This window comes from Moschus berezovskii, chromosome 17 (genome assembly GCF_049115385.1).
Source record: "Moschus berezovskii isolate FMDL1 chromosome 17, NW_MosBer_1.0, whole genome shotgun sequence".
NCBI classification, from domain to species: Eukaryota; Metazoa; Chordata; class Mammalia; order Artiodactyla; family Moschidae; genus Moschus; species Moschus berezovskii.
In genome coordinates, this window is record NC_142476.1 from 60,765,779 (window position 1) to 60,784,670 (window position 18,892).

Sequence of the window (18,892 nt, forward strand, 5' to 3'; positions counted from 1 at the left end):
AGCCAGGCCACGGTTTCACTCACTCATGTCACCAGTCACCAAAATAAGTGGTGCTTGGTGCATTGGGGCCTCCTGTCCTGACAGTCCTTTAGTGATTGCTTTTTATAATCCTTTACAGACCTGCCTCTTAGGGCTCAAATCTGCATGGTATGTGTTGGGCTGCACCCCACAGGCCCGCAAACCTTGTAGTTGGCCCAGACCGAAGAAAGAGCTGGGAGATAGCAACAGAGACATCAGTGGTTTAGGGACAGGGGATCTTACACAAAGGGTCCTAGAGTGACACCCAACCTTGTGCAGCAGGCAGGACATGGCAGCAGTTTTCACTACCTGGGGGAGAAGGAGGCTACCATTTATAGGTGCAATTGATGTCAGGTAGTCTCATTGGTTACCAGGGATTGATTAAGCCCTAGAATTAAGAGGATTGGATAGTCATGTGAATGAAGCCGGGATTGGTTAAGCAGGGGATGCATAGAAAGCAAGAGGGCAGCCATCTTAAATGGCATAACAGTGAACCCCACCCCTACATATTCTGCTCGACCCTTATAATGTTGGTCCACCCCTCTTCCCAGATATCTCTGGGGTCCCAGATATAGAAGGGCACTGCAACTGAATACCACAAATGCAATGCAGACACCGGCAGCTAAAGAGTATCAAGAATCTAAGAGGTGGGCAAACTTTGGAGCCAGATGCTTACCAGGTCAATTTTTCAAGGAAGTCCCAAGGATGACAGAGGCATCTCGCTGCAGACCCAGCAATCAAACTCATTTCACAGGGAGGCTACCGTTGGTTCCCCAGTTCACAAACAGATTCCCTCCACTCAGACTAGGGGTAAAATATACAATGTTTAACAAACACAATACAGGTAAAATCGTGACCATGAAGCAGAATACAGGCAGTGACAGCATCCTGAGATATCACCATCCCTGCCTGTGGTCTTCATCCTGGTCTGCAGCACCACCCCATCTGTCCATCCTCAGTCACTACAGCCTAATATGTGCCACATTCTGTAGTGTTTAATCATAACCCATCCTTTGGGAAGGAGCCTGGTAGGCTGCAGTCCATGGGGTCATGAAGAGTCGGATACGACTGAGCGACTTCACTTTCACTTTTCACTTTCATGCATTGGAGAAGGAAATGGCAGCCCACTCCAGTGTTCTTCCCTAGAGAATCCCAGAGATGGCGGAGCCTGGTGGGCTACTGTCTATGGGGTCGCATAGAGTCGGACACGACTGAAGTGACTTAGCAGCTTAGCAGTATCATGTAAAAGTCTGTGTACATATTCTATGTGATACTGTCATGGTAGATACATATCGTTACACATTTATCCAAGCCATAGGCCGTAAACACCAAGAGTGAACGCTGATGTAAACTATGGACTCCGGGTGTTCATATGCATAACAACGTGTCAGTGCACGTTCATCAGCGCTAACACATGTACCTCTGTAATGGGGATGTTGATGGTGGGGGAGGCTGTGGGTCTGTGGGGCCCGATGGTATATGGGAACTCACTGTACCTTCCTCTTAATTTAGCAGTCAACCTAAACCTTCTCTAGAAAAAGTAAATCTTTTTTAAAAAGAAAAAATCTGCATAGGCGATCATATGAAGGTCTCCTGGGTACCAGGAATCCTGGCTCCTTGTCTTGTTTATCTGTTATTTACAAACTTCACGTCATGGACCAGGCCGCAGGCCATATTCCATCTGAGACAAAGGAGAGAGGACAAGCAGGGCAGACCTCACCTTTTCAGGACACTTTCTATTATAGCTGTTGAAAGGGCACTTCTATTGCACTGGTGGAGCTTAAGTCACATGTACTACACAGGGTATCCCTGGTACCCTGTGCACCCAACTCCCACTTGGGGTCTCTTGCTGAGCTTGAAGAGGAGGGCAGGTATTGGGGGACAGCTAGCGGTCTCCATCAAAGCATGTAGAGTATGTCCAGTAGGGCCTGGCATGAGCAGTGCTGATTCCAATGTTGTTAGAAGCAAATAAACTCCTCCTACTACAATATCCAATGTTAGCATCTATTTTCCCCTAACACTGAACAGCTCTGATTTCATGCTAACACGTGCCCATGCTGAGGGTACAGCCACAGAGTGGCTGTCAGTTCTAGTGTCGTCCAGCCTGTTGAGTTTTAAGGGGGAGACCACCGGTGGGGGTGGGGCTTGAACTTGTGGGGATGAAGGCAAGTACCAGTGAAAGGGAGTGGATGCTGAGGTGGGGGGAGGTCAGAGCATTTCAAACACAGCTATGCTGCAGGCAGAGTAGGGTGGTGGGGAGGGGGCAGGCTGTCATGCCCCCACCCCAGCATTAAAAAATATGTTCAAAATAAATTCTAAATTATGATCTGTGGACTCAATTCCCTGCCTAGGTTCCCAGAGACGGAGGCTCATCCCGGCGCTGTCCCTTGACACCCCCTCCCCAGTGAGAAAACCTACCAATAGCGCGGGCGTTCGCTGGGTGGACGGCCCCTTGCGCAGCACCCAGAGGGGCCTCGGAGAACCTTTTGAGATTAAAGTCTACGAAATCGACGACGTGGAGCGGCTGCAGCGGCGACGAGGGGGCAGCAGCAAGGTGAGCCTCCCCCACCCCGTGCCCCCCGCAGGTCCCCTTGTCGACCCCCCAGGGGCAGCGCTTGAGATGGGGCGCAGGCCCCGGAGACCATTGGCTTCCACGCGGGGAGGAGGCAAGGGCTCTGGCAAGCAGCCAGGCCTGTGCACCCAGCTGCTAGGGAGAGCCGCCTATTTCTCCAGCTGGAGACATGGAAGGTTCAAAGACTGGGAGAACTGGTGAGCCCTCTGGGCTTTTCTGGCTCCAGCTTGGGATGCCAATCGCCTTCTAAATTTGGGATAAGCCTGTGGTAGTCCTGTCCTGTGCATGGGCGTCAGAGCTGAGCCCCCTTCGCCCTCCTTGCATGGATTAGAAGCAGAAGTATTCCTTTCCAGAAGAGGTTGCGTGGGCTGGATTGGATCTGAAGGTCCCCGTTTCCTCCCCTCTTCGCCCCCCCACCACCATCTCCTTCTCATCTGCGTCCTAGGAGGTCATGTGTTTTAATGCAAAACTGAAAATTCTGGAGCATCGCCAGCAGAGAATCGCGGAGGTCCGAGCCAAGTACGAATGGCTGATGAAGGAGCTGGAAACGACCAAACAGTATCTGATGTTGGACCCTAACAAGTGGCTCAGTGAATGTAAGGCCCATCACTGCGACTCCTGGGTTCACCCACTAAACAGACCAGGCCGAGGGGCACAGACGCTGTCTGAACCCCACCCCTGCCCAGCGGCTGGAGACAGCTTCCCTGAGCTCAATCCCACTCTTCTGGGAGCAGATGGGGAGGAGGGGGCAGCGGGGTGGTGACCATTGCTCTTGCCAGATTATTTCTTATGTGTTTCAGTCCAGAGCACCTGAAAATGAGATATTTTTTTCTCCCCCCTGCATGTGGTGGACGATCACCCAGACATGAAGGCTATATTACAAATCTGCTCCCAGGCCACAAAATCACATTGCATATCTAGCCTGAAACAGACAAGAATTTATAGAGCTCTTAATAGGGTAGAATGTGCAATCCTAGAAAAGCCTCACAAAGAACCCAGAAAGCAAAAAAAAAAAAAACATTTTTGAGTGAAAAGAATAACATTCGCAGTGTTATTTCCATTTAATAGAAAGCCCAGGATGACAGCGACCATCTAGTAACAATTCAGAGCAATTTTGCTCTCTTTGAAAGATGGATTCAATTGTCTCTCATTTATTTGTTCCTAACCATTCCATTTACCACAAAATAAAGCTCAGATCTGGTCCCAACTGTTTCAATGATATGGGGCCCAATGCAGGACAACTTAGCCTCTGGAATAAAATGCGTTACTTCCACTAGAATTCCTTTCCCTCCTTTCCTGTCCCGCACTCACCAGCTTTTCCTTGTGTCTCCCTCTCTTCATGACTGACCCCTGAAGGTCACAGCACCTCTTCCCAGCATTCCCAGGTCAGTGCAGGGAGCATGACAGTCAGAGTCTGGAGCTGAGATTTAAGAAAAATACTGGGTGAAATGATGCTGAGCAAAGAGAAAAGGACAGAATTTGCCAGCCTCCTAGCTGTGCCCTGCCACTTTCACAGCATGTCTTTAGGTGGCTTCCTTTCCATAACGATGCGCTAATAACATCACCCATGAATATGAGGATTAAACAAACCAATAGGAGGACAGGACACTGGGCCCAGTTATCATGATGCATCTTATCATGTTGAGTTATACCATCTGTGGTGTCAGCCACAGTTATGCAGAGCCACTCTGGGTGTGGCTGTGAGACCTGGATAAGACACTTAACCTCTCTGAGCCTTGATTTCCTTAACCATCAGATGGGAAACAGAATGGTTTGCCCATCTCATAGAGCTGTTGGGAGAGTGAATGAGCTACTGTCGGTCAAGTGCTAGTTAACTGCCTGCCTGTGATGAAAGCTCAGTATTTAGTAGTAATTAGTGTTTGTATTATCAGAGTTAATGAAAATAGCAGTTCTCAAAGGGCTGAGGAATTTGATTTCCTCAGTGCCTGGTTGCCTGATGCACCAAGGGGGGCCCCTTGTTAGAAATCCTGACTGAGACACAAACTCCTGCTCTCCAGGGTATTTCCCTCTCAGCTGTGATGGGGCAGACAAGACACGAGAAAGGACATTAGCTGAAGTCTGGCCATGGCATAAACATGGAGCCTAATGCTGGTCTCTCCCACCTGTATACACCCTTTTCCTTCTTCCATGAATCCTCTGGCACTTCAGAATCCCAGGGGCACCCATTCAGCAGCTCCTCTTCTTCCTTTTTTATCCTTTCATTAACATTTTTGAGAGCTGTTTATGCCTGAGGCAGCCTTGACAATTGTCTTCATCTTACAAAGTCACACTTTTCCAGGAAGTGAGCTGCTTAAACATTGGTACAAATGTAGATGCTTCCAGGAAACAATTGCTTCCTTCTTGTCTTTGTTCTTGTCAGGAATCAGTGATTTTTTTTTTTTTATGCTGAGAAAGGTAATGAACAGAAAGCCACATGAAAGGAGAAGCACAGAGATTGGCCCTTCAAGATGAATTAAAATCAAGAATGACCAAAAAAAATCAATAAGGCTGTATGCTGACTATTCCCTGGATAATAGACAGGGTGTTAGCATAGAAATATATGTGCGGGGATCCATTTTTTTTTTCAAATTTCGTAATTCTGATGCCACTTTCAAGGGGATCCAATAACATAACCTGATGTAGCTATGGAGGGTTTTTTTGTTTTAGACTAGTATTCAGGAGCCTCCACCTTATTCCGAGCCCCTGTCCTTATAAACTATGTAACCCTGAACAGGACACATCCCTTCTCTGAACTCTGTTAACTCCCCTTCAAAAGAAGTCAGCCCTGATTTCCACCTCAGATTTTCTGATAGCTCGTTACAGTTCTCAAACCACATTCACATTCATCATTTCTTTTGGTTCTAATCTCCGTAACAACTCTAGTTAGGAAAGTAGGTAGACTAGGGATGACTCTCGTGTTACTTTTAAGGACCCTGTGCCAGCGAAGGTCAGGTGTGACCTTCTTGGGAGTCAAGTACAGGTCTGCCTTGGATTCCAGGGTCACCCCACTGCCCTGGCTGCTGTCCACACCTGTCTTCCCCATGCTGGACACTCTGCAGCAGCCCACCACCCTACCCAGTCACAACTGGACCAACTAGTAGCCAGTGGCGCGGGAGAGGTGGCCTCATATAATTGCCCTTGAGGAACTGAAGGAAACAGACTTTTAACTCTGTGCAGGTCTGAACTTTAGGGACAGAATCTGGGTCCTAAATCTTGCTTGTCTTCTGAGCAAAGAATTATAATTATTTTTCATCAACGTATAGTTGATTTACAATGTGGTGCTAATTTCTGCAGTATAGCAAGATAATTCAGTTGCATGCACACATATATGTATTTATATATACATTTATATATATATATACATGTCTATGTTTTTTCCATATGGCTTAATCACAAGATATTGAATAGAATTCCCTGTGCTATACAGTAGAATCTTCCTGTTTATTCATCCTATATATAATACTTTGCATCTGCTAATCCCAGACTCCCAGTTCCCTCCCTCACCGCCCTGCCCCTTAGCAAATACAAGTCTGTTCTCTGTGTCTGTGAGTCTAAGAATCTAGTTATTAACATGCGTGTGCATGCTAAGTTGTTCAACTCTTTGTGACCCTATGGACAGTAGCCTGTTAGGAGCCTCCAAGCAAGAAGGCTGGAGTGGGTTCCCGACCCAGGGATTGAACCCTCATCTCTAATGTCTCCTGAATTGCAGGTGGGCTCTTTACCACTGAGAAACCGCAGGGTTCAGATCCCTGGATGGGGAAGATCCCCTGGAGAAGGAACTGGCAATCCACTTCAGTATTCCTGCCTGAAAAATTCCATCGACAGAGAAGCCTGGTGGGCTATAGTCCATAGGGTAGCAAAGAGTCGATAGGACTGAAGCAACTTAGCACACACACAGAGCCTCAATTAAATGTCGGGGATCTAGTGTTATCATTAGAATGGAGCGCCCCAGTACAGTACAGCAAAGGGTTCTGTTCCCGACTTGAGAGCTACAGAGGGTCGAGGGCACGGCGGGGCTAAGACCTCCGGGTGCAGGCGCAGCAGCCTCGGGGCTGAGCCGTCTGGTCACCCTTCCCCGCGGGCGGCGCGTCCCCATCGGGCTTCTTCTTCTTTGCAGTTGACTTGGAGCAGGTTCTGGAGCTGGATTCCCTGGAGTACCTGGAAGCGCTGGAGTGCGTGACGGAGCGCCTGGAGAGCCGCGTCAACTTCTGCAAGGCGCACCTCATGATGATCACCTGCTTCGACATCACCTCCCGGCGCCGCTGACGGGAGCCGCCCGGCCCGGCCCTCGCTCCCCAGCCGCAGGCAGCCGCGCTGGGCCGGCCCTTAGTGCCGGCGCCGCTCAGAGACCACGGAAGGAGGACGAAGGTTGGTGGCAAGTCTGGAGTGAGCGTGGAGCGGAAGGCGAGTTTTTCTTTTGTTTTCTGTAGGGACGGTGCAGACATAAGACACACAGGAGAGGAGCGAATGATGGGAAGCCCAAGGGACGTGGAAGCCCCCGTGAGACTGAAAAAGCACTTTGAGGACCTTTGAAGAACTTGTTTGTACATAAGAACTGCTGGCAAAAGAGACCTCCCTCTTCTCCTGGGTTGTGAGAAAGGGCGAGAGTGGACGTGGGATTGTTGTGGAAAGCTAAAACAAAACAGCAACATGTTTCCCCGAATGACTGATTAAGTGCCTTGCAAATCTTTGTTATTATCCAAACGTTTATGTTCATACTTTCTTGTGTACAGATGGTGCTAGTCAAGATGAAAACAACATGGACAAAAAAATCAAACACATTTTTGCAATGTATTTACAGCTCGTTTTCTCTTGGTGTTTCAGCCTATTTCTGACTTGCTATTTCTAAGTAAGTTGTGTTTGTAGAGCTTTTTCCTAATCAGTATTGCATATGAATAAATGTTAACTGTCTGCTATGGTTCTGCTGGGAAGGCCACTCAAACAGAAGCTAGAGACTTCTGGGCCCGAGCCAGTGTGTTTCCAGGGACAGTTGGAACCGCAGGTGATGCTCATTGCCACCTCCCCCCAGTGGCAGGGTCAGAGGGCAGACTTGGAGGTCGATTATGGAGCAGGTGCGTGTGAGCTTGAGAGAAACAGGTGTGTCTTCAGGGGGAAAGGGGCCTCTATGACCCTGGCCCTCCTTACCCTTTGAGTGGGATGTTTGTGCTGAATAGTTTCCCCTCCAAGTCCTGAGGCACGTCAGTTCAGTTCAGTTACTCAGTCACATCCAACTCTTTACAAGTCCTGAGGCACGTGAGACTGGTTCCTTTACCCACGAAGCTGGGGTCCTCAACCACATTTTTCATATTCATTTTTATTCCAAAGATTCTGGATTTAAAGAACACTTGAACCAGTTCAACGGAGCCATATTTTTTGTTCCCCAGTTTTGCAAGTTTATTAGAGCAGAGGATTTTTCCCAGTCTGAAGACCTTCTTGGACTTGCAGATGCTCCGAGACAGAAGTAGTATTGGTCCAGAACAAGGAAGGATGGGGGGGAAGCGGGGTTACCCAACTTTTCTGTTGTCCAGAGTGCTGTTTAATGCAAGAAGTTCCAGTCTATTTGAATGAAAGCCTCCATACCAAGAAAGGACCCGGCCTGTCTGCTCAACCTTGACACCTGAAGGCAGAGAAAGGTTTCCTGTCATACATCACACACCAGTGGGGCCCAGGGTTTCATGCATGTGGGTGTACAAGGCTTGACTCCAGGAACTTTGGACTTTATTCTCAAATTGAGATGTCCATCTCTGCCACAATTCCCTTAGGGATTAGTATACCCATTTTAGTGATGGAAACCCAGAGCATAGAGTGGTCCAGGGATTATCTAATAAGAGCTGTGCAACAGCAGGGTGTTTGCCTACCTTCCAGTCAGGGCCTTCTCCCAGGCCTCTCTAGCCAGGCCATCGATAGAGGTGCCCAGGATTTTCCAGAGTATTGTTCTTTTTTACCTCAAATGCAGCATAACTTCATGAATTTATTTCCAGGTGAGGCAGTCCTGGGTAACTGACTCCTCAGCCCCAACTGCTCCCCAAGGAAAAAGAACAATTGCATTTCTTTGTCAATGCTCCTTTGTACACATGCAGCCCAGCATACCTGGCTAAGCAACTGGCAAAGCTCAGTTGAACTCAGTTAAGTGGGAACCGAAGTCTTGTGAGCTTCATAGTGCAGCCCTTTACTGATCAGAACAGGGCACAGACAACCCCCTAGACTAGGAGCCAGCTTCTGTCTGACTTTATGTTTGATTCAAACTCGCTTGTATGGCATCATGCACACAGAAGCTGTGCTCCATCTGATAGCTAACACGGGCTAAAATATGGTGAAATGTTACTCCAGAATGGATGGTTTCCCCCTCCAGTTTAACAAGTCACCTTGGGAGAGGCAGGCCTCCCCCACCCTAACCCCATTCTGCAGGGCAGCCCCATGGTTCTGGGGCTGGGTGTGCTCTGGTCTCTGCACTTGCGTAAATGAACTTGTTAAAAAGCAGCCTAATGGAAATGTCTGGACCCCAAGAGATGTCAATCTGTTGAATTTGTTTGGGTTTTCCACTTGGCATCCCTTTGGTTGCTGTCTTTAAATATACCATTTCATGGAAAGTCTTTGACTGTCAAAGGTATCTTTCTCTTTGTTGGAAACATGCACACTTGATTAGTAATCAGTGTCCTTAGCTTTTGCCCTGGCCATATCTTCCCCACAGTTTACTTCACTGAGCTGAGTTCCTTAACAGGCCAGCAAGGGGGCCCTCATGCCTTTTCTGGAATGAAACTAAGTAGAAACATCTACAGGAATTTCAAATCTTGATCAGTGAAATCTTTCCTAGGGGTAATGGCCTTCAGTTTGCATCCTGCCTAAACCTGCTTTATATGTAACAACTTTGTGAGATAGCAAAGGGTTGAATAAAACCAAGAGCTCTCTTGCCAAGTCAGATTGGCCTCTTAAAATGCCACACCACTGAACTTCTTGCAGGTTGCTGTTGGCCATGGTGTAGCAGAACAACTTGGCATGGAGGCTATTCATTCTGACTTTTTCCTTTTTTTTTCTTTTCTGACCTAAGTCAGCTACAAACAACATTGTATTGATGAACTCTGTGAAGAAATCATGAATTTTATGCTATCGTGTGATTGTTTCTGGTTCTATCAGTTGATTGTACAGCTGATCAGCTGTTGTGCAGAAGTTCCAGTAACTGAAGAACAACTTCATTCAATGACCAAATGTGAAATGGTCCGGGTCCCCTTGTGGTTTTGATGACAGATAACCTAGGAAGGCAAAGAGAATGTTAAAGAACCCATTATTCCATTTTATTATCCACAAATGAAAGGCCCAGAAAAATATTTACTTGAAATTAACATTTAGAAGCCTTGATTCTTTGTCTGAAATCATCTTCCCTCTCCAAAGTTCAGCTCAGTGTGAGGTGGAAGCATTAACACAAAACTCAGAGCCCAAAAGGGGAATAGTGATGTTGTTCCCTCGGAGTAAATCCATATCACGATGGTGTTTCATGTTGCCACAGAGTGAGAGTTTGCTTTATCCTGGGCTTTCAAGCCCCACCTGAGAGCTGGCACCTTTGATCTTCTCATCCTTGAATTCCCCTCTTCATCATGGGGAAGCTATTGCTAACTTTCATCTCTTCCAGACTTGAAATTGAAACACCCTGTCTGTTTTCTCTGCAATTGCTATTCTGAAGGTGGGGAACTTGAGATGCGGAAGCAGAGGTCTGTCCTGTTTTGACTCAGGTGGGGTTCATACAAGAGATCCCAAACTGGGGAGAGAAGAAAGCTGCGATAAAACACTATGCAGCCCAGAGTGGGGAATTCAGCAGGCAGGAATCTGGTCATTTGTCATAAATTAGTCTTAAACTTGAAGTCTGTGTTCCTGGAAGGTGGCAGTGACTTCACTGTAGCCACAGAAACCATCCAGGGCTGTGGTTCAAATAGTCTGACACATACATATGTATCTTATACTGGTTCTCAGATTTTTGTTCATTTTGAGCAAGAGACCGTTTATGAGCTTCAGGTGCTGACCATGAATTTTGGTTACTCCGTCAGCCTTTATCACAGGCGTTACTATTCAAAAGCAGGTGTCTGACCTGGGTTTCTTGGGATGGAGGTAGAGCTTGCAAGAGCCTGGGCTTTTGTTAAGCTCTCTCCACACAGTTGTCTGTGTCGTTGGCCACTGCTGATGTGTAGTCAAGGCTCCCACCACGAATAACGATATGATGAATGTGTCTAAATTCCCTCTTCCATAAAGGGTTTGGGCCATAACAGACATTACTAAAGATGAGCTAATTTCAAAATGGAAACCAGAAGAATTCATGAATTTACTCATTGTGCTTTTCCTACTGGAATATTAGCCCCACTCTTAGAGCACATAGTAAAAGGTTTCCTCACTTTTAAAGGCAATGTATTTTAAACCCTGAAACCATGCCTATAAGAAACATGTTGAAAGCCCCATTCTTGCCAAGTTGATGCTGGATATACCATCCATTGGCACAGGTCCTGAGGCCTGACTGCTGCCCCCACCCAGGCAGTACTGCCCATCTTCCCTCATAGAGGACACTCTTCAGCACTGCCACACTGAAGCATGACTGCCTAAGGGAGGCCGTGCAGCCCACTTTTCTCTGTGCCCAATGAATCAAAACTGACACTCAGTTTCACTGACAACTGCCAGCAAATGGTCTAAGTTTTTTTTGGGGGGTGGGGGGTTAGTGGGAGGACAAGGTGGTAGAATATAGTGTTCCTTTGGCTTCTAACCTCTCTTTCTCTTCCTCCAGCAAAGATCTGTCAACATTTCTGGGTAAAATCTCGCAAATTGTGTCACTTAACAATCTTCCTGAAAAAAATACATACCTGTTCCAAACTGTTTGTCATTTCCAGATAAAAGCATCATCCCAATCGAGGAGAGGCTCATCTTCTCAAAAAAAAAAAAAAAACAGAAAGGTTTTTTGCAGAATTTTAGAAGCTACTTATCCTATCCCTAAACAAACATATTCTGCTTTTGGGTGGCTCCCCCTTAGAACCAGAGATGATGTCATAATATCAGAGACATAGTGGTGCTTGAGGTGGTATCAAGGCTTCACTGCATATCATTAATATTCTCTAAATGCATTTCCCAGCATCTGCATGAGTATTAGGGTGAGTCCTGAAGTGCGGGCCCACGCACATCTATTTTATATAGATAGAGAAATTACCTTCAAAACAAAAGAGGCTCACTGTTTTATTCCCCATACTGCTCACCAACACCCCACATTGTCATATTCACTTTATGAAGAAGTTATAATTTATTTGTAAACTCAGGCTGTTGTTTTGAAGCATTGCTCATGTTTTATATTACTTATACATCAATGGTTGGAAATGCTATCCAAGTGCTATGCATCAAAGTGTAAGTTTGGTGGATCTGCCTATGGCTGTTTGTTTGCCTCACTCTAGAAAGCTCCATTAACAGAGACACAGGTACCAGGAAGGAAAGGGAAATCAATCAGGAGAACAGGGACTCGGCTCCAATCCTCAAAGTACAGGACTTAGTTCAAAATGTAGTTTGTTTCTATAATAAGTAAGTAGCTGAAAGGGAAAAGATCCTTTCCTTTTGAACTTGATGATAATGGACTTGGAAACCAGCCTCCATGGGCCTTAGTGAGAGAGGATCCAGCCTCTTCCTGCTGGCCCTGCCCTAAATTTCTGAAAAGTGCAGAGAGTATGAAGTTCCCACATTTCCCTGAGAAACCCCAGCATCCCCGGTGTTCCTGAAGGGGGTTTGGGAAAGGAACCTGAAATTCCTTACCTTGGAGAGAGAGATATAGAGAGAGAGTACATGTTCTTTTCTGGAGAAACCAAAGCACTTTAGTGAGTCTTAAAACCCATAATACTTAAGGCATCTTGTCCCCTCCCTCGATCCCCGAGAGGCTGGGAGGGGCTGGGGGGTCAGTAGTCTCATTTGAGAGGCAGCTAAACCTAGGAGAAAAAGCCTTGAGCTTGGGGTAAGGAAGCCGCTCTCCAGGTCTGGTTTCCTCACGTGCTATGCAACCTTGGGCAAGTCGCTTCACTTTGCTGGGCCTGTGGCTCGCCGGTGGAAGATCAGGGGTTATGTTAGCTGCCCTTCTGGGATAGTGTAAAGAGAAAGGTATGGGAAGTGCTTTGAAGAGATGAAAGCTCTGTATTGGAGCTGGGGATAATCATTTTAGATGAAGAAACTGAAGTCAATAGGCAACGACTGGCCCAAGTTCACAGAGTAGTTTTATGGCATAACTGGGATCTGGGTCCGGCATCTTGGACTCTGCCCACAAACAAGGTGCTGTGGTACCGGGTGTGTGATATGTGGACGCTCACCACACCGAGGGACTGACGTGTGTGTGTGCACGGGGGCGTGTGCGGATGCGTGTGTATAGAAGGTATGTGACGTGGTGGAAGAACATAGGACAGAACCTGAGTTTGCACTCCAGTTTTGACCATAGTCCTATGGCCTTGGATATATTACCCAAGTTTTCTGGAACACAGTTTTCTAATCTGTAAAATGAAGGCAGTGTGCTAAATGATCTTTGTGGTTCCTTCAGCTCTAGTCATGTATGTATGTGTATATAAATATGCTAATCTGTAGAAATGGGCCAATTTGAAAATTGGAGACAAGACCTGCCCAAGTGCATTTATTGTGTCAGAAACAGCAAATTCATAAACAAATTCATAAAATCTTTTTTTTAATTCAATGGTGGTATTTAATGTCATTGTGTTAAATTCACTATTTGGATAAAAGATTGGTGCCATTTTAAAAATGAAGTTCTTAGTTTACAAGTGTTTGCTGTTAAAAGCTTTTAATAAAATTTGTTAAAAGTCAGAAATTCAACTATTCTGTACTTGGGTAGGTCCCAGCAGCCTATTTGCAAACAGGCTGGTTTTGTGTATGGGCCTTCACATAGTGATAAAAGAGTTAACTGTTGGCTTGATCTTGATAAAATGTGAGCAGGCTACCTGGAGAACAGTCTGGAAATGAAAGTTATAGTTCTCAAAAACTGGTGACATGATTTCATTAAGCTGTGTGCCATTTCCAGTGTGAAGACATTGTTTGCTGGCTACGATCTCTGACTTTTTGTGGCATATGAAGTGTAAAATGTTGTCAAAAAAGAATCTGGTGTTTAAAAATAATCAACCTATGGTGGCATTAAATGTTCACTTTTCTCCTACTCAGTCATGAATTCCTCTCTCCAGTTTATCCTTCTGAACAGAGGAGTAAACAATTCAAGGTCCGGGGCAAGGGCATCTCACTAGAGCAACACATTAGCTGAGGACTTCCTCCCAGGCCCCAGGGCCTTCCTAGGATGAGGCCTGTCTCCTCCCACTGTGGGACTGGCCCCCAACAAGTTCAGAAGCTCAGGCGGGGTGGGTGGATGTGGGGCTGAGTCCTGAATCCCTGAAAGTCCACAGGTTGGTGATCACTCATGAAACGTGTCAAGAAGTTAGGTGTTGATGTGGTGATAGCTTTGTTGGCCTAGGGACTCCCTCTCAGTCCAGTGCCTCTGGGGCTGGTACAGAATAGAGGCCTTGACAGTCATGAAGACTGCTTGGGCCTGGACACACAGCCCCTTGTCACAGCTGTGATGGTCTCACCTCTAACTGGGTATACTCAGGTAAGAAAGCAGGAACAGGTCAGAAACTGGAAGAAGGCCTCCTAGGTGTCCACCATGCTCAAGAACAGTCTGGTGCCTCCCACTGAAGGTATTCCCCTGGGCAGCATGAGACACTTCTCTCTGGTTTTACCTCATCCATCCAATGGATGAGTGCTCCGCAGTCAGAGAGAGGGCAGCAACCACTCCTAGCAAGTCACACTCATTGTTCCTGGCGTGCTCTGAATCCATGTCTCCTACTTTACTGAGCCAGCCTGGACACACACAGCTCCCATCCACCCCACCCTCCTCTTGTCTCCACATCCTACACTGGTCCCTCGTGGGCTCACTTTGGGCCACTGCAGCAGAAGTCATAAGTTCTTAAGAAGACTGGAGCCATAAGGGTTTTCTAGACAAAATACCTTCAATAGAAGAGCTGGTGGAGGGGATACCTAGCCCTGGCCATCCCCTGGGAGTCGAGAGACCATAAAGACAGCACCTAGAACTGCTTCTAACACCTCGCTCTTCCCTCAAGGGAGGACTACCAAACATGTAATCTTACTTGTCATTTAGTCACTAAGTCATGTCCAACTCTTTCATGACCCCATGGACTGTAGCCCGCCAGGCTCCTCTGTCCATGGGATTTCCCAGGCAAGGATCCTAGAGTGGGTTGCCATTTCCTACTCCAGGGGATCTTCCCAAAACCCAGAGATTGAACCTGCCCTCGCCTGCATTGGCAGGTGGATTCTTTACCAGTGAGCCACCAGGGAAACCCATGTTCTTACTTGGATTTGTCTCCTAAACCATTCAGTTCAGTTCAGTCGCTCAGTCATGTCCGACTCTTTGCGACCCCATGAATCACAGCACGCCTAAACCATTAAGCTCTCCAAATTGTTATTAACATAACTTATGTTTTTCATCCTTTCCATCCTGTCCCTTGGTCTCAGGGAGGACATAATGACTCTATCATGGGACCGTGGCACACTCCTGCAGACACGGGGACTGGAAGGACATAAAAACCAAAGCAAGGTGACACTGCCTTCCAGCAGCAGCAGACCAGGCCATTCCTACATCTGCATGGAGAAAATGCTGCCCTGTCTCACTTAGGGCCCACTGCAATGTCTGATCTTCCAGTTGAAGGTTTTGTTTCCAGAAAACCTTTGTAAACAGACAGAGCACTTGAATGTAAACACATTGGCCTGTCAGTGACCAGTGCATCCAGCACCAATGGGTGTCTCTTGTTCTTCTATATCCCCGGGGTCCAGAACAGAGTCTCAAACGTGGTACTCAAACAATACTAGTTGAATGCATGAGTGAATGGATGAAAGGATCACCTTTGGAAGAAGAGGGAACGGGAAAATCCTGGGCAGAAGTGTGTGGAAATGTCAGACTTCTTTGACAAAAGAACACAAGGTCTGCAAACGCCCCTTTGGGAATGAAGTCCGTAATTACAATTGGCACCAACTGGAGCCCTTGCTTACCAGACACACAGCCTTGATTTCCCCACCACTGAGTAGCCTTGGCCTTCAGGCCTCCTTGAGATAGAAGAGTAGCATTCAAGCACATGGATGCCTTCTCACCATTTACAAAGTAACCATGGAACAAATCTTCAGTCAGTGCTTGCTTTGTCTCAGACACTGCTGGGGCTGAAAACAAAACAGACTCCAGCCTCCCAAGAACTCAGTAAATTGACAACACCAGCTGGCAAACAGAAACCCCATTATAAACAGGCAAACACAGTTTCCCTCAAGGTAGGGTGACGGTTTCTCCTGCCAACCCCCACTACATGCCCCTTTTCATCTGTTTGGAACCTTGGGCCAGACCCCACCTCCAAAAGAATCTTCTTGGGCCCAAGACTGGGAAGACAAGGAGGGAGAGAAGAAAAGTATGGATCACCCTGCAAGCCACCTTATTTCTGCTGTGGAAGTTCACTCCCCATGGGGTTCCAGGCTGGCCCAGCCCTAAACCTGCCTGCTAAGGCTTGTCATCCCCAGGGCTACTCAGCTGAGTCCTCTAGCCCTTGTTCAGAAGGCTTCTCCCTGAATTTACCAAGAGTCTGAAAATAATCCAGGAGCCTGAGGGGTTTAGGAGTGAGGGATAGATTGTCCCCCCAAGCCAACATGGCCTCTCCATCTGGGGAAGTGACCAGGAGGTCACCCGAGGAAGTTGCTCTGGGAGCTCCCGGTCCACCTGTGTGCTGGGTAAATAGTGTGTTGTCCACTTATTTTTTGAGTTGCTTCCCTGGTGGCTCAGATGGTAAAGAGTCTGCCTGCAGTGCCAGAAACCTGGGTTTGATACCTGGGTCAGGAAGATCCCCTGGAGAAGGAAATGGAAACCCACTCCAGTATTCTTGCCTGGAAAATTCCATGGATGGAGGAGCCTGGCAGGCTACAGTTCATGGGGTCACAAAGAATCCAACATGACTGAGTGACTTCACTCTCTCTCTCCTGCTTATTTTTTTTTGTTTGTAATTGTTAAATTGCCCTCGATCTACCCATCCTTGGGCACCTTCCTTCCATAGCAGTCCCAAGTCCAGATGTGTATGTTACATTGTCTTGTGTGTGCTTGGAAAAAAAACTCGAAATAAAGGCTTTCCGCCAAACCACAGAGCTCCATCCACAAACCCCAAGTTCCCTGAAGAGCCAGCAAGAAAAGGCTTAAAAAAAAAAAAAAAAAAACTAGGATTTTGAAAAGCTGGAATTAGAAAATAAAAATTATCTTTAATCACACTTCAGAGAACCACTGTGATAATAGACACACAAAAACACCTGTACAAATACTGGATAATCACAGACTTAACCCTTTTTCAAAATTTGCTTTCCTCCCCCTTAATAATCTTACCCTGTAGCTCAAACAGTAAAGAAGCTGCCTGTGATGCAGGAGATCTAGGTTCAATCCCTGGGTCAGGAAGATCCTCTGGAGAAGGGAATGGCAATCCACTCCAGTATTCTTGTCTGGAGAATCCATGGACAGAGGAACCTGGTGGGCTACAGTCCATGATGTTGCAAAATGTCAGACACAATTGAGCGACCAATACTACTACCACTAATAACCCTACAACGCACATTTATTTCCCCAGTCAAGAACATGTGTTCTTACAACTAATGTTTAACGGCTCCTGAATATTTCATCGGGTGGATTGACCATCATTTCGGTACTACAGTTCCTTGCTATTGGACCTTCAAATCGTTTCCACTTTTTTTTGGTATAAATTACAATAAACATATTGAACATAAATCTCTTTTTTGCATCTCTGGCAAATCTCAGGATAAATCCCTAGAAGTGATTCCTCCCGAGAGGAATCCAAGATTACAAGGTGTTTTATACACAGTAGCCATGTTTTAAACCAACATTACAATTGTGCCTTTTATACACATGGAGAGTGACCTGAACAACTTAAAGGCCTCCTCCAATGGCCCCATTTACAGTCATCTCTTCCTCTCTAAATTCCTACTTCATTGACTCACTTACTTGTTCACCCCACAAATGTATATCAAGGAGTTCCAAAGTGGGATGCCTTCTTGCTCTAAGATGCAGCAAGTCCTTATACGTTCCTTTGTATCTGATGGAAGACAAATGTATCTGCCTCTGTATCAGGCTCTGGAGGTGTAGCAGAGACAAAACTTAACTCCAGCCTTCTTAGGTCTTCTGGGTACCTTAGAATTAAATTGACACAAGGCAGATTTACAGAAGAAACACATACATATTTATTTAATATAAGCTTTATGGGCCACGAGAGCCTTCATTTAAAAAAAAAATTGAAGATCCAAAGAAGTGGCAAAGCCTAAATGCTTTTAAACTCAGCTGAAGAGAGGCAGCTGTGAAAAGAGAACTAAAATATGTGGGTAGGCTAAAGGAAGATGAGTTATTTTAACAATGCTCTATGTGCAGTGTTCTCTCAGCCTTGACTCCCCATCCTGATGATAAGAACATTTCTCTTCTCCCCGGTACTGGGAGGGCATCTTTCATAGGGGAGTTATATCTCTTGTTTTCAGGAATAAGAGGGGGAAATCAGAGCATACTTACATCTGCAGTTTTTCAAGTGCCTTTAGTTCAAAATAACCCTCATGCTAAACTGGCATGCTGTGGGTGGCAGGTTCTTCAACTTTTCCAAGCGCAGATCTTTCTATGGCCCATAGTGTCTGGCACAGTGCCGGGCACACAAGTGTTAGTGTACAAAGGGTTTGGGTCATCGTTCTCAGAAAGGAACTTTTATATACATTATAAATATACACGCTTTGGGAACACTTCCCTGAGAATTCTGACATGTGTCTTCACTCCTAGCCAAGAAGTCACCAACTTGGGTGCTAGTTTGAGAGCGGCATTCTGCACTCAACTTTGAGGGGGGTCAAGGGAGATCTTTGGGTTCAGATTCCTTGTCTGTGTAGAAGTGAATGTGTGGCCGATGTCCCTCGGGCTGGTTCTGACAATGAAAGGAGACACTGTATGCAGAAGGATGTCAGAATCTGCTAATGCTCACCGGTGGTAAGATAGTAGAGTGCCAGGCATTTAATAATTAGAACAAAGACCTGCTTTCACTTCTCCCACGGGCTGTGCCTGTGATCCAGTGGCCTCATTCAGCACTGGTCCATTCGTTTATAGCCCTCAGGGGCCTCCTCCTGCTGGATGTAGACGGGCTGTCTGTCCCCCACTCCCCAAACCCCGCTCCCAGGTGGGATGACTGATGAAGGCCCAGGTGGTGGCATTCTGCTGCACGT

The 18,892-nt window shown here is 46.5% G+C and overlaps 1 protein-coding gene and 1 long non-coding RNA gene across 5 annotated transcripts in view; one reads left to right on the top strand and one right to left on the bottom strand.

Annotated features, from left to right (window-relative positions):
* KIF26B (kinesin family member 26B) overlaps nucleotides 1–13,841 on the top strand; it is a 531,529-nt gene extending 517,688 nt beyond the window's left edge. For all 3 annotated transcript variants that reach the window (XM_055419734.2, XM_055419735.2, XM_088845508.1), the window contains 3 exons: nucleotides 2,370–2,572; nucleotides 3,036–3,186; nucleotides 6,708–13,841. In XM_055419734.2, the coding sequence (XP_055275709.2) occupies nucleotides 2,370–2,572; nucleotides 3,036–3,186; nucleotides 6,708–6,856 (503 nt within the window). In that variant the 3' untranslated portion in view covers nucleotides 6,857–13,841. The remainder of the gene's footprint in view (nucleotides 1–2,369; nucleotides 2,573–3,035; nucleotides 3,187–6,707) is intronic.
* Nucleotides 9,706–17,895, bottom strand: LOC129551612 (uncharacterized). 2 transcript variants are annotated; one of them, XR_008685108.2, is made up of 5 exons: nucleotides 17,646–17,895; nucleotides 17,016–17,161; nucleotides 15,656–15,820; nucleotides 11,431–11,491; nucleotides 9,706–9,840 (listed from the first exon to the last, which is right to left on the bottom strand). It is a non-coding gene; the product is annotated as an uncharacterized LOC129551612 (long non-coding RNA). The 2 variants fall into 2 exon arrangements; XR_016039638.1 differs by lacking the exon at nucleotides 15,656–15,820.
* Nucleotides 17,896–18,892: the final 997 nt, after the last annotated feature.